At 33.7% G+C, this 21898-nt stretch overlaps 1 protein-coding gene across 1 annotated transcript; it reads left to right on the top strand.

Annotated features, from left to right (window-relative positions):
• Window positions 1-949: 949 nt before the first annotated feature.
• Window positions 950-1902, top strand: LOC106784566. Its single transcript, XM_014744274.1, has 2 exons — window positions 950-1514; window positions 1628-1902. Exons 1-2 carry the CDS (start codon window positions 950-952, stop codon window positions 1900-1902), a joined length of 840 nt encoding a protein of 279 aa, XP_014599760.1.
• Window positions 1903-21898: the final 19996 nt, after the last annotated feature.

The following is a 21898-nucleotide window of genomic DNA, read 5'->3' as shown; positions in this document are numbered from 1 at the left end:
ATATATATATATGTGTAATATAAAATTCACATCCAACGAAAACAAAAACCTAACATCGTGCCGATGAATGAATGAACGAACGAACGAATGAATGAATGAATGAGATCAATTCGTGTCACCTGACTCGACGAAATAATTTGTCATTTAACGAAACTAGTCAGTGAAATTAATGACTAATTTAAAACGAAAGAAAAAACGCAAATTAATGTTACTAAAAGGTATGAATAGAATTTGATGGGGGAAAGTAGAGAAAAACTTTGCGCGTTTTCATTAGTTTTCAAATTTGAAGAAATAGTTGAAAAATAAACCGGACTTTAAATGATAATGATGGATGGATAAGTTTTATGGTGCAGCTGGTGCAACTGGAGTCCAAGTAAGAACACCGATGAAAGAAAATACTTATGTTAAAGAGAGAAAAAGAGAAAGAGAAAGAGAGAAAGAGAGACGAAGGGGGTAAGTTCCGTTTCCCGTGTATCACCTAGTAGGTATCGCATGCCATGGTGTACGACGTACGCGACATTGTACGCGAGAAACAAGACGAAGACGAAGAAGAAAACGAAGACGAAGACAATTCCGACAAACGTAGGCGCGTTATTCGTGTACGTATAGGGACTGGTTGGTCTATGCCAGTGAAATTTGAATAATTTTCCTTCCATCGTTGATTCCCGGCATGCGCGACCGAATAACATAGATTCATGGGGGGCAAATTAAATAAAAGGGGCGGGCCACTCCTCCGTCAGTCGCAGTTCGATCGCCGATCGTTCGTACGCACGAGGAGGAGTCCAAAAACAACACACACATTCATATTTTATTATTTTTTTTTTTATTTACAATCATCATCATTAGAGATAATAGATCATTTCGTTTACAATAGAAATCGATCGTATTAAAGTGTGAAACTTCGAAAGTGATTAGAAACAAGTCTGGTGCGCGAATTTAAAAAGAAATAATGACGATCACGAGAGCGATATTACCGATTTTGTTGGTGGCAGGATCGATCGCGTTAGGATCATCCAATCAGGATCTTCTGACGAATTCTTTGAACCACTGCATCCCGGCGGAATCTTGGTCTAATTGTTTAAAACACGAGATCCTCGAATACCTCGACGAAAAGTTGGGTACAGTAACTGAAGCAAGGTCTCTTGATACCGTTGACGAAGCCATCGTTGCTAGGACTTTCAAGTATCTCAAGAGTTTCGACTATGGCATGGATTTACCCTTCGTAGACGCCAGTTTGAAATATAGGCCTAGCAGAAGTTTGGCAGATCTCGACATAGAGTTTCAAGGGAACGACGTTGTTAACAATCAGGCTCGTGGATTACTTAAGAAGAAATTGTTACTGCCATTTTTGCTATTGTTGAAATTGAAACTAAAAGCACTTATGCCAATATTAGTTGCTATTATTGGATTGAAAGCATTGAAGGCTTTAGTTCTATCTAAACTCGCTATATTATTGGTCATCGGATTCCTCGCTGTACAATTTTTAAAGAAGGGTGGCATGATGATGCCTATGGGTAAATGTGAAATAATAATAAATATCATTGAAATTCTGTTGCGTGTTAATAAATAATTATCGACAATGTTCTATTATCTCGTTTAAACAATACATTTGTTTCTTTTCTTTTAGGTATGTCGATGGAACCGGCTACTCCCCCATACGGAGCTCCACCTATGCCCTCGACCACGTCGAGTTATGATCCGGCCAACACATGGGACGGAACCGGCCCGTATTCCCGCGTTTGGACCCCGACCAATGGTGTGGAGTCACAGAATCTAGCGTACAGTTATTATTCACCTAGCAGTGGTTCCAGCTCCTATAGTTCTCTCGGTTCACCTTCATCGTCATCATCTTCATCGTCATCTTCTTCATCGTCAAGTGCTGGAAGCCCGTCGAATTATTAAACGAGAAAAAAAAAACAAAAACAAAAGAAAAAAGGAAAAAAGGCTAATAATTTTTGAGCTATCAATTATTAGTCGCAATGCCGTATCGATCATTATTCGTCCAGACCAAAGATGTTTAATAACAAAATATCAATTGACACGCTAATCGATACGAAAATTCATATTTTCGATAAGCATAACACCATTTCTCTCTCACCGCTTTTCTATTTTTCTTCTCTCTCGTAGATTAACTTTTTGTTTATCTTTTTTTTTTGTTTCTACGTCTTTGAAAAAAAAGATCTTCTTCTCATCGATCATTTCATGCGTTGGACGTACTTTGATCTATCTGATCGAAGATCGGTAAATAATGCCGATCGATAATTTTGATAATTGTTTTTTTTTAATTTGTTTTTCTCTTTTTTCTCAAATGAAATTCGATGGATCATAGTAGCACGATTTATCCCATGATTTATATTTATTGTTCTCCGCGTATGTGACATTTAATTATTTATTATTGTTATCACATTTGTTAATAAAAATGCATTTCTCTTCTGTAACATTTTGATTCCTGTCTCGTTCATTTCTTTTAATCGTTTCAACGATATTATACAATTGTTAGAATATATAAATGCTGTGTTTAGATGAAAAGCTTATATTTAATTTGTTTGTTTGTTCGTTTGTTGTTCAATTTACAAAGTTGCAGTATGCAACGTGAGTATTCTTTTCAGACATTCATTCACCATTCTTTGAAGTATAACGCCTGTACGAATGTTACTATACTTGCAACGAGTAACATGGGTTATCATAGTTTAGTCAAAATTAAAAAATTGTAAATATATCAAGGAATAATTACATTAATTAATTAAATATAATATATGAGTGGGTTGACAAATCTTAAGCTTGACAAAAAATATTTCTAATTTATTTCTTTTTCTTTCAATAAAAATTATTTTGACCGAAAAAGAAATTGTTTACGCGTTAAGCCAAATACTTTTCAATTCATCCATTTATATACTTTATACGCATACAGTTTAAATTTGTATAGGAAACAAAAAAAATCAACGGCATATAAAAATAAAAATATAAAATTGAAGATATTTTGTTTTTTATAAAATGCTGTGGGGAATATACATTTTTAGATTAAAATCATCGTTTGTTTAATTTTTTATTTGTTGCAATGAATTATTTTCTTTTTATTGCAATTACTTATCTTAATTGCAATAATTTATTGTAATAAAAAATATTCTTTTTTCATTGTATCGCGAATGATTAGACGAATTTGTGTTGATTATACTTAATACCATGCGACGTATATTCGCATAATTATGAATTATTTGAATGTAATTTATAAATTATTGTTCGTCGGCAACGTAGGAAACGATAAATGATCGATAAAATGTTTTTCAAAAGTCTCGAAGATTAGAATCATTTTGTTGATTATATTTCTAAGATTTAATTTTTCCTCTCACAATTTTGATACTTTTTAATAATAACGGTGTTACGATTCGTCAAAAAATCGTTAAAAGCTACATTGTTGACGGTCGGTGATGAGAAATAAAGTTTGCATAGATGTCGTTTTCGGTATGTGAAGATATTTACGTGCAAATCTTCACAAATTTGCAATATAGTTAAACTATTTATTTATATTATAACGAAATAAAATAAATATTATCTACTATCATATAGATTGAAGAAACTTTAATATAAAAAAAAGAAACAAGTTTTATCGTTAATTAATTAAATTAAATTAAATTAAATTAAATATACAATTTGTCAAGATTGCATATCGATCATGTTTATTATCGCAAAAATATTCGAATAATATACAAATTTTCATATAATATAATTATCGTACGATTATAGGATAAAAATTTTGCATTCATTTGTTGCCTAATTCAATGACATAATTTCTTACGAAAAAAATAACTCTGACACAAACGTGACGTTAATGATGCTCGAATTTACGATTCTTTATTTCTTTTTTATTTTTGATATAGCAATATTTTTTGCGATACATTTATTATTACAAATATAGAAAAAAAAAGAAAAAAAAAAACGAAATAAGTATGAGAATGATTGGAAAAAGGATAATAAAATAGATTTGCAAGTATAATCCAGGTAATTTGAAGGAGAATCATAGATACATACAATATAATCGAAAGGGTTTCGTTGTTGATAGAACTTCATTGCAATATGGTGGTAGAAGCTCCAATGCCCCACAAGGAAATCGACATAATCCGCTTTGGAGCCCTCGTCCCTTTAACCGCTTGACCACAGGATTTTCTACTCTAAGGATATCGACCTTTCTCAGGACATGAGATAGAAAGAATAAGTAAAAGAGATAGAAAACAAACTACCACGTCTATCTTCAAGTAGTTTCGTCATTGTAAAGCCACTTGACGTTTCTTACTAACCGTGAAAAGATTTGCAAATTATGTTTGGTTGAAAAAAGGAAATAACGAGTACAACTTGGGGATCTTACCGAGAAACGAAGATAGAGAAAAAAAAGAAAAATGTCCGCCATTACGTTCGACGAAATTCACGTTGATTGTATTTTTCTTTTCTTTTTTCTTTTTTTTTTTTTTTTTATTTATTTTAATCGATCCGAAATTTATCAAGAAATTTTGACGTCTCAACGTTTACGACGATGGAAAGGATTGAAGAAATTTTATTAATGTAAAACAGTTTATATTACATAACCGAACATAATTATTGATTTCGATCAAAATTAATTCAAAGTTTTTACTCTTTAAAAATCAAAACTTTTCAATTAATCCTATTCACATTGGATTCTTTTTAAATAATTATCAATACTTTAATATACACGCAATATTTATTATTTCCCAGAGTAATATGTCCTAAAAATAAAAATTATGAAACTTACTCAATTAGCAAGAAAGAAAAAAGAAAATGGAAGAAACATTTTAGACGAAATTTTATAAAATATAAAATTAATAAAATNTATATATATATATCGATATTGTTTGATTATAAACGATAATCCTAAAGAAGTATTAATTAGTCAGTTAACGTAAACGTTCCATATTTGTTAGACAAAAATTTATGGTCGCGCCAGTCACGCACCTCGGAACGAAGAAAAGAAGAAGACCTTTGCGTGTGACGCAATGTATATACGCTTTAACGATGGCATTCACTTCGCGCATAGTAGATACACATACACACACATACGTCTGTATACATGTATGTATAGTAAACGTACATATATACAAGGAACGACTTGTTGCATTATATTTATACCTGATTCTTATCCTTCATGCACTTTCTTCGAGTTCATAGGCGTTTGTACTTTCTTTCAAAAGGTGAGGAAATTCCATAAATTAGAAAAATAACGAAAATCACGATTATTAATTTCCCGCTTTTGATTCCCAATCGATTAATTTAATAAACATCTGAATTATATACGATCGTTTCCCTCTCTCAACGAAAATATTTTTATTCAAGTTTTTATTTAATAAAATTCTATTCATAATATTATAAATTTTATATTCAAACCCCCAACGATTATATGGAAAAAAATCAATTTTTTCCCCCGTAATATAATTAAACTTCGCTTGAACGGATAATTACGAGGATGGGTTCGATTCTTTATCTATCGATCGATAGAATCGAATCTATCAGAACGCTCAACGCGTTTCGTTTCCTGTACACTATTCTCGTAATAAAATAAAAAAAATGAAACTTCATCAACTATACGTATACACGTGTATACGCGCAAAGATGGAATAAGGGAGAATGCAATCAGAAAAAAATAAACAAAAGTAGAAGAAAAAAACAAGAAAGAAAATTATAAAATAGATATAAAAAAAAACAAAAATGAAAGAAATAAAAACGTTGTACGCGTTTCCAAATCCAAGCTGCACCGTTCGCTTTTTTTTCTGTTTGTCCTTTTCCCTCTCTCTCTCTCTCTCTCTCACTCTCGTTCGGGGAAGATTAAAAAAAAAAAAAGAAAAAAATGTTCTTCGAAAACTGGAGATCCTTTGTGGGCGTTTATTCGTATAAAGCAGGGCGTACGACTACTTCTGATCGAGAAAATGAAAAAGAAAGAAAGAAAGAAAGAAAGAAAGAAAGAAAAAGAGAAAAAAAAAGAAAAGAAATAAATAAAGAAAGAAAGAGACAGGAAGAGGAAGAGAAAAAGGTGCAGAAGGAGGGGGGTGGAGGGGTGGGAGGGGGAGGAAACTGTCTGGGGGTGCAACGTATGCCACGATGAGTGTAGGTGCCTGTTACACAACCGGAAGTACTTCTTCTCTCTACCGGGGATGGAAAAAGAAAGTTCTTCCTCGTGAACCAAAATCCGCTCCTCACTCTCTCTCTCTCTCTCTCTCTTTCGTAATTCCCCCTTTTACGTATACACTACGCCATTTTATTTTCTTTTTTCTTTTTTTTGTTCTCGATACATATCACGTAAGCTGTTCTTCCTCGTTCGTATGTTATAATATAGAACTGCTACATTTTTTGTTCCTTTCTTTTTTTTTTTTTTGTTTTTTTCTAACATGACAATAAATCATATCGTCGTATGCTACTTTATTACAGCGTTCGTAAAATTCTTTTTAGTTTTTTTAATCATTTTTATGAATTAATTAATTTGCAAAAAAAAGAAACGAACACGAAGTGTGTGTATTTAATATAAGTTCAATTATTTACGAATATTACGAATTTCATTTTTATCATCAATATTATAATATGATAATATGTATATAATTATTCCGAACTATGATTTTTTAGATCACCGAACTGCATTAGTATGAAATTAATATTTCTTTTTTGTCTTTTTTTTTTCTTTTCTGAAAAAAATATAAAGTTCAAATATTATCGATCAATCGGTATTGATGATAAGATATTTTTCTTGATAGCATAATGAATACGTTCTTTTTTTTCGATAGTAAAAGATAAATTCGTCAAAATATTACCTGTTCTTAACTAATTTAACACTAACGATTTGATTAGTTTGATCATAGTTCGTTAAAATTTGTCCTAACTTGTTGCATTATGAAGTATTATATTTCTTTAAGTAAGAACACAAAGTCGTCTGTAAACACACGCCATTGCATATGGTTTGTGGTGCTTACGTAATACCCATGTTTTTCTCTTCCTTTTTTATAAATAGTTTATTTTAATAAATAAACATCGTTCACGTATCAACGCCCACGTTGATAACGATTCCGTGCAATAGAATATATCTAATAAAGTGTATAAATATGCATTTTTATAAGTCTCGGTTATAAAGGAAAAAAGAAAAAGAAAAAAAAAAAATAAGAGAAAGAGAGATAGAAACTGCATTGCAATTACCATAATTATAGAACTACATCGAGTTAAATGTGTGGCTACTTTGTTGCAAACGACTGACCGCTTCGATCGCGATACGCTGTGACATTTAATTTTCATTTTTTTTTGTCCCCCTCTTTATCTTCTTCTTCTTCTTCTTCTTCTTCTTCTTCTTCTTCGATGAATTGCATATCCCGTTTCTTTTTCCTATACTTTTTTATATTGTATTTTTTTTTATTTTTATAATCTTGCCTTCTTCTTCTATTTATTCACTTGCCGTGGATCGTTTACGTTACTCCCTTGCGGCCATCCGTTAACATTTCTAACTTCTAACATCCCGGAGAAAGGAATAAACGACGATGAATTGTCGATAATCAAAATCTTACCTATATCCTCCTCCTATCATTCTCCTATCTCGTAACTTTATTGGAATTAATCGATCGGGTGACCTTTTAAGAAAAAAAAGAATAAGAAGAAGAAAAAAAAAAGCAATAAATTCGATATAAAAATGAACATTAAGGAACATTAAGAATTCTAAGTGTCATACCTAAAGTCATACCTAAACGTTAGACATAACTAACGAGATTATCTTTCTCTCTCATCATCATCATCATCATCATCATCATCAACATCATCATCACGGTGACATCCCATTTTAAAAAGTCGGCAAAATATTCAAAGCGTTTATTTACCTGAACGAAAGAGCGAAGTGGTTAGAAATATTCAAAAGAAAAAAGAAAAGAAAAGAAAGCACCATTTCTTTTATAGTAAATTATATCCTCTTTCTCTCACCTCGTGGTCGAAAGATCCGATAATTCGATAAATAGGGGAAAATAACGACTTCTCTTTTCTTCGTGAAAAGAGAAATGGTGAAAAAAAGAATGATGATGATCCGGCATGAGAAATGCGAGAGATGAGATGAGAGAAAGTAAAGAAAGTCGAACGATATGTACGAGAATGGAAGGAAGAAGAAAGGTAAAAGGTAAGGAAAAGAAATGTATAGGGAAAGGAAATAAATAAAAAGGATAAAGGATCACCGGCTTCTTCGAAAGTCACACGACACGCACAAACACACGCACACCCACGTGGAAAGGGTCTGTTTAGGAAGACCCTTAAACGTTCAAAGTGCAAAAACATTTCTATTTGTCAAACGGGCCAACGACTTCATTATATTCCAAACCAATATTTTCTAGCTTAACCGCAATCATTTATAAAAAAAAAAAAGAAAACCCGATGGGGGTTGCTCGTAAACTACTACGAAAAGAGGAAAAACAAGAACAAGTCAACTTTCCTCCCCATATTTAACGAATTTGCGATTAGACGGTGGCCGGGGGGCAGGGGGGGAGGCAAAAGAAAAGCACGTATATCGTCAACGAGAGAAAAGGAAAAAGAGAAAGAAAAGGGCAGATCATCATTTGCCCTTTTATCTCTGACAGGGATCACATAGTTGGGACGCACTGTCCACGAAGTGCTGTTACGAATTTTAAAACGAGCCAAAAATATAATTCTACGAGCAGCACCATTTTCCATCGCCGAATAATAGAGAGAAAGCAACAAATTTTCCAAAAAAAAAAAAAAAGAAAAACAAAAGTGTCATACCGATTGGTATCGTAGGTTATCGTTAATCTTGAAAAGAACACGAATTCATTTCGCTATGGTTTTTTCTGCGGTCGACTGAAATTTTGTCGTTGGTTATCGTTTGTTTTTTGAGATTAATCTGTTCTCCTACTTACTCCACCCCCCCCCTCGCCCTTCCCCCACCATTCCCACACCCTTGTGGATTCTTCCTGGTTTTTTCTTTTTCCTTTTTTCTACTACACTTCTAATAAATAAGAATAAAGTGTTTTTTTATGTAACGCGTTGTTGTACAGGATAAGAGAAAGAAGAACAAAAATGAAAGATAACGGGACGTACGATTTATCGATGCAGATAGAACAACAAAATATTCTTTTACTTTCAAATATTGGTTTTCGTTATAAATTAAGAGATAAATATCGATGACCGTGATTTTTGTGGTCCTCGGCTGTTTGAGAAATAATTAAACGAAGATATTATATTATATATTGATGAATTGGAAGAAGAAATAAATAACGAAAGAAAATGGAGCAAAAGGAAGAGAGAGAGAGAGAGAGAGAGAGAGAGAGAGAGAGAGAGAGGAAAGGCAAATGAACGAAAAACTAAGATCGGAGTGGAACGATCATTGAAGAATTCATTTCGTTTCGTTTCGTTTCCTTTTTTTTTATTTTTTTTTGTTCGACTCTAATCTCGAAACGTCGAGACGTCGTTGCACGTCGGCGACACGGCCGATTTAAGCGGTAGGACGCCATATTGATCCCACCGATCAATGGAACCTCGTGTTTGCTTAATGATTAAATTCGCATATTTAGAACCGGGGTTCCTCGTGTTTTTCTCCATTTTTATTTATATTATTTCTTTTTCTCTTTTCGTTAAGAACGATTCGAATTGAGACCACCAATAACGCGAAACTCATTCCCCTCCTAGCCGAACCCCCCTTCCGGGTAATCGTTGCTATTGATCGAAAATTTTTAACTTTTTGTTGCTACATTCGTCTCTTCGTATGGTAGAATTGATTGAATTTCAAAGTAGAAAGAAAAAAAGATTAACAAAAAAATCAGTATCAATCGGAAAACATTATAAGCATGAAAATTATAGTTCGGTCCCCGTATAGGTCATCGATAGGATTGGTTTTTTTTTTCTTCTTCGTAGTACCCCCCCCCCCACACCCCACCTGCCCCCCTCTCCTTCTTATATCTTCCTTCGTTAACTTCCGCCGTTTCTTCTCTCGGGCATCGGCCTAGCACGAGAAGATGTGCTTAGAAGAACACCGGAGGAATCTTCTCCTTATCCACATGTTTTCAAGGGTCAGTGAGCTCCTCGCTTGCAGAGGAGCCTCCAATCGCCGTCTTGCGATGCATTCTTACTTCGTAGAACTAGAAAATAAAGGAAACAGAGAGAAGGAGACTAATTTTATGATACTTAAACTAGCCTACCCTTTCCACATTTGTTAGTAATCCAAAAGAAAAGAAAAACAACATAAAAGAAACAAGTAATGAAAGCATATTCCCAATTAAATGAAAATAATATTATACGAGATGATAATAATAATAATAATCTGGTCGTTTATTAACGATTATTAATAAACGTCGTATACGATTCCCTTCAATCTTCTCCCGATAATATTTAACAAACAATTCGACATTTAAGTATTATTATAACACGCAGCTCGTGAATTTATTGCGTGTTGCCATATTCTAATCGGCTTCTTCTGATTAGAATTAAGTCAAATGTTTTCTATAACGATCGGTAAGAGTAATTAAATTAAGCATTCAAATATACGACAGAATTTTCTATATATGGAAATTAAGTACGTTGAAATTTAAGTCGTAAAACTGATCATTTAATATTAGAATGAAACGAAAGTTCTCGTAAGTTAATTGTGTTATAAATTACTCTAGACTGATTGTTCTTTTGAAAAATTTATTTTTGGAAATATTAATAAGAGAACAAAAAATAATCTCACGAATTTTTCATTCATCCTCATAGATTAATAAGAAAAGCATACTTTTACCTCTCAACTCTTCACCCACTCCTCCTGAAAAATAAATTCGACGAGTAATAATTCAAAGATTTAACATACACCTAAGTCACAATTAATTATTGACTTTTTGATCGTACACGTACGACAAAACACACATTAATTATGATTTAAATATCGTATTTCTTTTTTTGTTTTCGTACAAAGGCCAGTCCACTTGACGAGAATACTCTCTCTCTTACTCGAAGAAATATTTTATTAAACGACGAAAGAAAAAAAAGGTTTACATTTTTCAAATTATAATAATAATAATAATAATAATAATTAAAAATAAAAGAACAATATTATATCGTTATATCTCGTTGGATAAAACGTGTAAAAAGAACAACAACAACAACAACAATTACTACTACTACTATTACAACTATTACTACTACTAATACTAAGGAACGAGCAGCGAACCTTTGAGCCTTCGACGTCCTCGCTCCTCGAGGATTCGAAAGGAGATTCCTTCGTGGTGTCGTCACGGATTTTATGCATTCCTACGCAGCTCGAACGTTGCGGGGAAGGGGGATAGGGGGTAGGGTAGGGGCAAGGGGAAGGGTGGGAGGTAGGGAAACTTCCTTAAAAACCGAAAGTGATAATACGGGGAAAGAAAGATGTTCCTAGCGAGCCGAAGGGGGAGAAGGGGAAGCGACAGCGGGGGGAAAAAGAGAAAAAAAATTATTAATGATTTAGAATCGTGACATTAGGACCAATAATACCTTACCACCTACGGACACGTACAAATTTTCGTTAGCACGAGTTCGTGTATATTTGGTATATAGGAAATTTTTTTATTTTTTTTTTTTTTAGAATTAAAATTTAAAAACCAAGAAAAAAATAATGTCCATCCTTGAAAGTAATCGTCGTCTTATTAGTCGTAGTAGTAGTAGTCGTCATCGCCATTCATTTATTCCACAAATAACACTCTACGAAATAGATTTGAATTATATATATGTACATATGTATATATATACAAAGCTATAAATTGTTCGAACTCTGTTACCTTGTAATATTTTCTTCGAAATATTTAAAGTATTGTATCCATCCAATATGTTACCGTATGATGTAAGAAAATGAAATAAAAAAAAAAAGTAAAAAAAGATGAGGGAAAATAAAAAACGTTATTTCCAAAAGCCGGAAGGGAAACGATCTAAAACTAAACTAAACTAAACTAAACTAAACGAATCGAAGAAGAAGAAGAAGAAGACAGCTGGCAAATTTCTAAGCAGCTGGGAAAAGGTGAAGAAAATCACCTTTATCCTTCAGTTAGACACCACCAACGTAATCTGGATGATAGTTTGAGAAAAAGGGTCTCTTTAAAATTGGGATAGGTAAAATGAATGATAGGTTTAGGGAAAGGTGGCTTTTTCCATCACGGAATATTGAATATACTCCTAGTATACGGAAGGGTTGAGGGTATTCTATGGGATTTTTTTTTTTTCATTCGCGTTTTTAATCCCCCTATTCTACGTAAGGGCGGTTACAGGAATACCGTTAGGTCAGCCAAGTTCGTTCGCAAGCTGCCCTTAAGATCTTGTCCGTTGCTTCTGTTCTTCTTCCTCCTCCTCCTCCTCCTCCTCCTTCTGCTGCTGATGGTCGTGATGGTGGTGATGGTAGTGGTACTCCTTTTTTTTCTCATCTTTTTTTTTCTTACCTTTCATTTCTTCCTCTTCTTCTTTTTCCTGGCATTTCCTGAATACCCTCATCCTCATCTAACTGTGGTCCATGTAATCTACGCGCAGCTTCCGCGTTTCGGGGACCGCCGTTCTCAACAAACCTATTCGGTTCTTTTCCTTCTCATGGTACTCATAAGAAGTGGGTCGGCCCACCGGTACGGGGAATTACGTTAAAAACCAACCGACCAACCATCGAAATCGAACCTTTTTTTTTGACATCAAGTACCGCTAGACGAAATTTCTATGGGAAATAAACGAGATTCATTAGCACTAGAAAACTATTTATTTTTCATCATTAATTTATTTTCTTTTTTATTTTCATTCGTTGGAAAAATTTCTAATGAAAAAAAAAAAAACAACGATTCGTTTTTGTTTAAATGAATTTTACGATAGAATGATGATAAAAATTGATCGATCATTTTAATTACTGTCTTGAAAATAAATTCATGCTACATATATTTGAGGGATTTTCAAACGAGAGAGAGAGAGAGAGAGAGAGAGAGAGAGAGAGAGAGAGAGTAGAAATCTGAAATTTTATGGAATAATGTTTAAAGACAATGGAATTATGGTTTTGATGATAATAACATTAAATTAATCACATTCAATATACATTAAACTTGGTTAACGTGGAAAAAAAGCCATACGTTTGTGGTAGAGGAAAAACGTCTAGGATACGTCTCTATGAAATAAATGTTAAAAAAACTTTTCTTTTTCTTTTTCTTCTTTTTTTTCTGTCGGTGAATGTTGAATACCAGTAAACTGGCACACCGTGACGAATTCGTGATCTATATCGGTTTTACGTGTGAAAGTTAAGAAGAGAAGGAACAAACACCTCTGTAGATTCGTAATAATTTTATTTCTAACAATGAGGATATTGGAAAGTAATGGAAGAGAGTAAAAAAGAGAAGAAAATTTGAAAAAAGAAAAATAGAAAAAAAAAAAGGAAAATACAAAAGGAAGAATAAAAAGAAGGAAGAAGAATAAAAAGAAGAAGAAGAAAAAAAAAAGTATAACAAGGAAATGGTTGCGAAAGAATGTACGACAATGCAAGGTTATTGTTTGTCGTGATTTATATATATTGAAAAAAAAAGTTGGTAAATTTAAAATTGACCTTTTTCTTCATCGGCGGGCGTGGGCCAGTGGTGGGAGGGGTAGGGGATCATTCAATTTGCACGGGGCGGAGGGGAGGGACGAGGTGCATCTCGTTGCGACCTTCGAAAAACTGTTGTTCGACGAAAAATTGTCGAATATATTTGAAATGTTATGCGATTAAAAAAAAATACTGGCCAACGATGCGCGAAGGTTGGAACGCGAGAAACAAGGACGTAATTCTTCGAGAGGAACGAAAAAAGTGAACATTTACGTTAGGAAAAAAGAAAAAAAGAAAAGGAAAACGTTAACGCGGGTTTCGCCAATCGTTCGTAAAATTTACGTCCATTTTGTTTCTGGGAGGAACTAAATCATATATCGTTTGTAATAAATAAATAATTATTTTGAATTTTTTTGTAATCGTTATTATTATCGTTGTTGTATATTTTGCAAAAGAAACTTAGTCCGATCGGACAGATTAATAATCCTACAATGTAACGAGAGAAAAATGTATGTATACGCGTTTTTTCGTTCTTCTTTCCTCCTATCCCTTCTCTGAACAATAATTGAAAGAAAAACATCTCACGATTTCTTATTAGAATCTAGAATCACGTACGTATTTCTCGACTTAAAACAACCAATACGGTAATAGTTGGATACACAATAATCGTCTCTCTACTCTAAATATATATAATAAAATATATAAATGATAAATATATTAATAAAGTAGAGTATGTTAAATGTAACGCGTTGAAATAAAATAATATTTTTTTTCCATTAGAGGTTCGTTGGATCCTTTCAGCATCTTCGGGTTAATAACGATGACAAAAGAGTATGGCGAGGAGAGACAAACGGGAGGTAAAGGAAGAGGTTCAGAATATGTGAGATAAGGGAGAAGAAGAGTGGAAAAGAGAGAGAGAGAGAGAGAGAGAGAGAGAGAGGAGAGAGAGGACGAGTAAAGGGTGGTGGGGGGAGTCGAGTGATGAGAAGATAGTGGGGATTGCAGTTGCAGCAAGTGCAGTAGGGGAAAAGAGAAGCGAGCAACTCGAGAAGAGAGAAGAACCTAGTAACCTAGTGCCGAGAGGAGATGCCTGCAGGTCTCTCTGCAAAAACAAAAGAGAAGAAGTGTATGGCACGTGGTGGGCCCGTTGCCCGATCGGCGCCGATACGTCGTGATTAGTAGCGCGACGTTCCCTACCACCTTGAAGAAGAACCTTTCCTATCTTCAGGGTATACCCCCATTACTTTCTTTGGGTACTCGATTCGGTTTACTAGCTGRTATTTCAAACGAAAGTATTTATCTTTTAATATTTCGATTTTTTGAAGTTAATTTTATTGAACGAATAAAAAAAAGAAGAACTTTTCTTCTTCATGGTATATATTCTTAATAATTTTTTTGAATACTGAACTCGGTTTACTAGCTGATATTTCAAACGAAAGTATTTATCTTTTAATATTTCGATTTTTTGAAGTTAATTTTATTGAACGAATAAAAAAAGAAGAACTTTTTTTCTTCATGGTATATAATATGCTAAATAATTTCTTTGGGTACTTGACTTGGTTTACTAGTTGATATTTAAAACAAAAGTATTTATCTTTTAATATTTCTTTAATATTTATTTATCTTTAATATTTAAGTTATTTTATTGAACGAATAAGAAAAAAAAAGAACCTTGAAGAGGAAACTTTTCTCTTGGAGGAAAGAATTTAAGTTAATTTTATTGAACGAAAAAAAAATAAATCCATTTACTTACCATCGAGATACTTTGGTTATGTTGTATCACCAAAAAAACACGTCCTCTTCGAAGAAGACTTGCTGGTTGTCTTTGTACGAATGTTTAAATATACATCGTAAAGTATTTACTTATACGAAAACGTTTCGAAGAATGTGTTTTTATTACGACCTTCTTAACTTGCATCGGCACACGATTTTATTAACGAATCCGAGATGCGACCTTTTTTAAATAATATAAAACATATATATTATACATTAAGGTGAATCGAAAGTTCGTGAATTTTTTATATTTAATATTTCCACAGTTTAAATCTAACAAAAAAACACAATCAATCCGTAATGTTCAAATTGTCGAATAATGTATCAATCCATTATTTCAAAGTAAAAGTTTCAACGAGAATAAACGTACGAATCTTTTGTTTCTATCCTAATATGTTACGATAATGGAATGAATTATTTTTCAAAATAATTCTAGAGATCGAGATTGTTTTTAAGTTAGATCAGTTAGCCGTTGGTAATATGAAAGAACTGTAAAATCTTCAAGGATCTAACGGTCGCGAAGTAAGCGAAGTTACTTCTGCAAGTGAGTAGATTAACCTTTCTATTCATATTTCTATAGTACGTATGCAATATGTCCAATGCGTTTACGTTTAGTTTAAAATAAACTAACGGCCTCTAGACCAAATGAAAATGTTTCTAGTATCGTAGAAAGTCGAGATGTCGTTCATGGACGACGAAATAGGAGGACACTACACGACAAGTCGCTACGTTATCCTTGAAGGACGAGACAATGGAAGGTTGTGGCCTGACAATAATTATGAAAAGGAAAAATAATATTCTTATCTTTTTTATATTTACTTTTTTTATCCTCCTATTTTTATTTTTTTGCTTCATTTATATATATTTCTTTTATTACTCTCTATGCACACTTACCATTTATTTATAACAAACGACGAATACCTATCACTTTATTAGGAAAAAGATCTAAATCTAAGTCTTATAATAATTTTATGAAAATATTTCTTTCCGCGCAAAAAAAGGCTGTGTGAACGAAGGAAAGAAATAAATCAAAAAAAGAAAGAAAATAAAAATAAAAAATGAAGAAGAAAAGAGTGTGTGTGTGTGTGCAGAATGATGAATCCTTTCGATGTGTCTGTATAACTACGGGTTAAAGTTTTAAGACACACCTTGCAACAACTACAAAGAAGAACAAGAAGAACAAAATAAAGAACAAGAATAAGAATAAGAATAAGAAGAAGAATAAGAAGAAGACGACTGCGAAAGGACGAGTCAATAATAGAAACAACGACTTGGCGGCTCTTGTTCGTAACGTAACCTCAAGTAACAAACTCTTACACGCGAACGTTGAGCTAGCACGCGCGCGAGTTTCTGCCGAGATAGAAAGGTCACGCTGCTGAGTCGAAAGAATCGTGACACGGCGGAATTAACGTTCGAAGAGACTTCGCAGACTCCGCGAATAACACGACTCCGTTCTACAAGAAACACTGAGAGAGAAAGAGAGAGAGAGAGAAAGAGAAAGAGAGAGAAAGAGAGAGAGAAGTAGAAGAAAGATACACATACATATACACGTACATATGTACATATAAATTTATACACACACTCATACAGATATAAATGTATATATATATATATAAATACAATGAATTTGACCTCGCATCATCGGCTAACGATCTTCGTTCGATCTTTTGCCGATCGGTCGTCGTCTTCTCTCTATCTCTCTCTTTTGAAATAAATAATTTTAAAAAAAGAGGTATTAAAAATATATATGACCATGTTTTGAATGCACATACGTGTTTGTTTATTAGAATTCTTTATTTTTTGTCTTTTTTTTTTTTTTTTTCTTATATACGAACGTGTGTAGATGCATTTCCATCCTACACATCTTTCTTTCTTTCTTTCGTTCCTTCGTTCTTTCTTTCTCTTTCTAAAAACAAAAGTTTCAATTAAACGGCAGCGTAATATTACGCTTATTAGATTAAACACACGTAGATAGATTAACACTTTCATCCAAAAATCTTGATAATTTGTGGCATTGATTATTTCGTAAATTTCGATGAATTTTATGTTCATTAAGTTTTTTTCCGTTTAGATGATTAAAAATGATTGAAAAGATAAAACAGATTGATGGATTAATGCGTAATAATACAAATAGCAATATGATATATAATATAATAATATTATAATATATAATATATATATAATATAATAAAAATAATAATAATAATAATAATAATAATAATAATAATAATAATAAAGATTACAAAATAAGAAAAAGAAGAACTGATAAGGAAATAGAGAGAGGGATTTAAAAAGAGAATAAGAAAACGGGGAATAAAACGATAGGAATATTACAAATTATTAGCCCGAAGGATTAAAGTTTATCGGTCGGGGTCTTTTAAAAATAAGAACAAAAAAAATACGGTAACTCGTACACATTGTCGTGTTTTCTCCTGTATATGTATATTCGTGCGTGCCACTTGTGTCTGCGTGTGTGTGTATGTATCGTCGTTGGTATGGTATACGCATACATATACGTACCTATATAAATATACATAAATATAAGGATAGCAAAAAACAATAAAAAAATAAAGAACCGATGGAAAATCGTTCTGGCAATTTCTTACGAGAAAATAAAAAGAGTAAGAGTAAGAGAGAGAGAGAGAGAGAGAGAAAATGTGAATGCAACGAATGGAGATTACACGAGACGTATTTATACGCGTGCGTTCGCGCGCGCGCGCATACGCACACGGAGATACCCATGTTTAATGTATAAACAAATGTGCGTAAGTAAGAAGAGACAGAAAGAGTAGCAACAGCGGCGGCCTTTTACTTGGCGAAGATGTTCGTATTGCGAGAAGAATGCAAAGTACGCGGTCGTCGTGGTTTTAAAACGCGTGGATCGCACGTTACAACACACCGCGAGACGCGATGTAAAGAAGTTATGTGTAACAATGCACGGGTGCACGGTTAACTGCTTCCTGACGACGCGAGAACTACTGCCGTACGGCCTTTACCTGTATATGTATATATATTGTATATACACGTATACAACTGTATTATACGTATGCGTATGCGTATACGTATACGCGTGCGACCACGCGTGCACATGTATTTTTGCATATACGTATGTACGTATGGATGTATGTATGTATGTATGTATGTATGTATGCAAATATACGTGTTGTGTGTGTGCACTCTTTTTCTTCATTTTTTATTCCATCTCAGGGATGAGAGCTTCGAGCGTGTGCACGTGCGTGCGTGCGTGCGTGCATGTGAGCCGTACGTTCGTGCCGGTGTATAAATCCTCTCGCGTGTTCTTTCGCGTACGCTTGCATTCGCGATCGGAAGAGTACGAACGAACGAACGGGTCAATGAACACTCCACAAGCGCGATTCTTACGTTTTATTTATTAAAAAAAAAAAAAAAAAAAAAGAAACAAGAGAAAATAAACTCGTATGAATTATTGAATAATAACAATTCATACAAAAAGAACAATTTTGTGTTTTAAATTGGTAGACACACACGGGACAGTATAATTATTGAATAATTACGAAGAATCTTTTTTTTCTTCGATTGATTCGATTGAATCAAATTGAAAAAAAAAATACACAGTAGGAAGAAGATGTACGATCGAAAAAAATTACGAGTTAGTTGGTATCTCTATACGTTTATGCACACGTATGTGTATGTGTATGTATTGTGTGTTCATGTCTCATGTGACACGTATGAGCTATAAGTTAAAAGGATTTATATGTGTGTATCTTCGCGTATGTATGTATGTACGTATACATATATATATATATATATATATATAGTATGTCTATAGTATTTCTCGAATATCGCTTGTCGATAATCGCGTTGTCGTAGTTTTTGCTGGTGTATGCGTGGCACTCGTTCCAGTAGCGAGAGAATAGTAAGTGAATACAGGCGCAACAACACAACATAACACAACAACGGCGCTTAGGTGCTTACAGAGACCGCAATAACGGTTGTAAAACAAAGTAGCAGGGAAAAGGTTAAGGACGAGGCTTCTCTCACACCCGGCAGTTTCTTGGTTGCAGGTTAATAAAAGCATCGCACGTAACTACTCGCGACATTTTCCCCACCCCCACCCTCCTCCTCCTCCTCCTTTTTATCTATCAGGAGAGATACGATCTTGCCTAATATAACACGACTAAGATCTATACAACGAAAATCCTATTTACGATGGTAATATAACTATCATTTAAATAATAATAATAATAATATTAATAATAATAATAATAATAATAATAATAATAATAATATTAATAGAAAGAGAAAAAAAAGAATAGTAACACATGTCGATCCTCAATACGTCCGATAGAAGCACGTGGTGGATGATGTTGAACTCATGGTTGACGACGAGTGACGTGCACTTAGGGCACGAACACATGATCGCAGACAGGCATTCCTCGTGTCGAACATTATCGAGAAGAAACGACTAGATAGGTAGCCGATATCTCATTCGAATGGCAGTGCTAAGGGCTTCGTTCGTTTATTCCTTTTTTCTTTCTTCTTTAATTCCTATTTTTATTTTATTCGATTCGTTTGTTCTCATTTTAGTATATTATCCATTTTTTTGGTTTTTCCTTTTTATTGTGTTTCTTCGTTAAAATATATATTTCTTCGGTTTTTTCCTGTTTTTTTTTCTTTTTTTTAAGCCGAAGGGTTCGATTTATTCGAATATATAAATCAGATGAATTCTTCTTCTCGATAGACGAAAATGATCGTCGGTATCGTGAACCAATAATCCGAGGCTGCTTTCCACATTGGCAGTGCTGTTGTCGCTGGTTTGGCTTCTGTAAAAATAAACAAAAAAGAACAGAAAGATTAAATTAATGATTAAAAGAATTTGTCAACTTAATAATATGACAATTACGAGATAAGTTAGTTAGAGGAAATTTATTAAATCAACGTGACTCGCTTAAGAATATAAAAGGTGAATCAAAAGTTTGTGCGAAAACTACATAAATGAATTTATTTTTGTAAAAAGTATACTTTTATTGGAAATATTAATAAAATTTTCGCGATTGAGTTAACGATCGTAAATCGTTCTTTTTATTTTTGGACGAATGATCTCGAACGAGCGAAAGGAGATAGAATCTAAAGTTCATGGAAACTATAATAATAGATGAACAATAACAACAAGAAGTACAACGACGGATTTAAAAAAGGATTTTTGTTGAATGCCGAAAGGTCTCTCCTACGGTACTGAAAACGTTCCGCTAGGTGTAGGCGGGGTAAGAGTGAACGACAACGAGGAGGAGGAGGGTGGGGTAAGGTGAAGTAAGAGCAGAATATATCCTGATCTTAGCGAAGGCCGCCTGGTGCATTCTAGGCGTGCAAAAAAAAAAAAGGTGCATAGAGAAAACCACGCCCTAGCTTGGCAAACGCCAAGACGAGGAGAGATCGCGTGTCCCCGTCAGGGACACATTTCTCCGGTGGAAGTTCGTCCAGAGTTTTAGTCTCAAATTTCTCTCAGTTGACCAGTCAACGACCTTCGATAAAACGAGATCTTTGCTACCAAAGAATCGGATCTAAATAAATCGCCAATCTGTGTATGCGTGCATGTGTATGTATGTCAGCTGATCTTTTTATAGATAATGATGATTATGATCGTGATCATGATGATGATGATTATTATGACAATTCTTAATCTTATTCTTCTTCTTTGAATAATCGATCAATCGGTATCCAATGCACACGGATATAATATTTTACACAATACACGACCCACGTTATTCTACCTACTTTAAACCACCTACCCAACAAACCAACGGCCAACCCACCGACCTACCTGTCTGCCCATGTCTATTCCGGCACACTTTATATCGCTAATCGATATAATATATAACTCTTGACTCTAGCACTGACATAGGCTCGCTTTAACGTTCGCTCATTCTTTCGATCATTCGTTTGCTCATTCGCTCGGCGTCCTTCGCGACGATTTCATCGAGGTCGCCTCGGCTAGGTAGGTAGCTAACTGCTTAGATCTTTTTTTGCTAATAACAACCTAAGTTTCGTTATATCCTCTTTTTCTTTCGATTAACGTAACTTCCTTATTTATATATTTCATTCTTACTTGTTTGCAATGAATACGCGACGTTATTGTGAATATTATTAATAGATTTACTATCGAATAAAATAAATTGTATATTTTCGATGACTATGATGCCCCACCCCCTGCAACCTGATTTGCAACAGACAATATAATTTTTGTCGACGAAATAATCGTAAGAAATGTTCGAATTTTTTAAAATATCAAGGACGATCTTTTATCTTTCCTTATTCTTATTCTTCTTATTCTTCTTAAAGAAGAAAATGTTTGAAGAACGCGTAGAAACTTGCTAGGATCGTTGAGCGTGTGCCACATAGAGATAGAGACGATCGTTAGATTTCTAGAACGGTGAACGTTAGAGAGTAGGAAAGTTCACTTACACTTTCCACCACCATCACCATCACCATCACCACCACCTTCCTTATGCGTGTATATTTCTGGGCCAAGTTCGACCGAAAACGTGTCACGATGAAAAGAAACTTTTACCAATCTACTCTCTCTTTTAAATATAGATGGAAAAGTGGTTATGGTGT

The sequence above is a fragment of the Polistes canadensis genome, unplaced genomic scaffold (assembly GCF_001313835.1).
Source record: "Polistes canadensis isolate GaletaPanama2010 unplaced genomic scaffold, ASM131383v1 scaffold_2, whole genome shotgun sequence".
Lineage (NCBI taxonomy): Eukaryota > Metazoa > Arthropoda > Insecta > Hymenoptera > Vespidae > Polistes > Polistes canadensis.
Note: the sequence above shows the minus strand (reverse complement) of the source record. Positions and strands in the feature narration are given on the sequence as shown.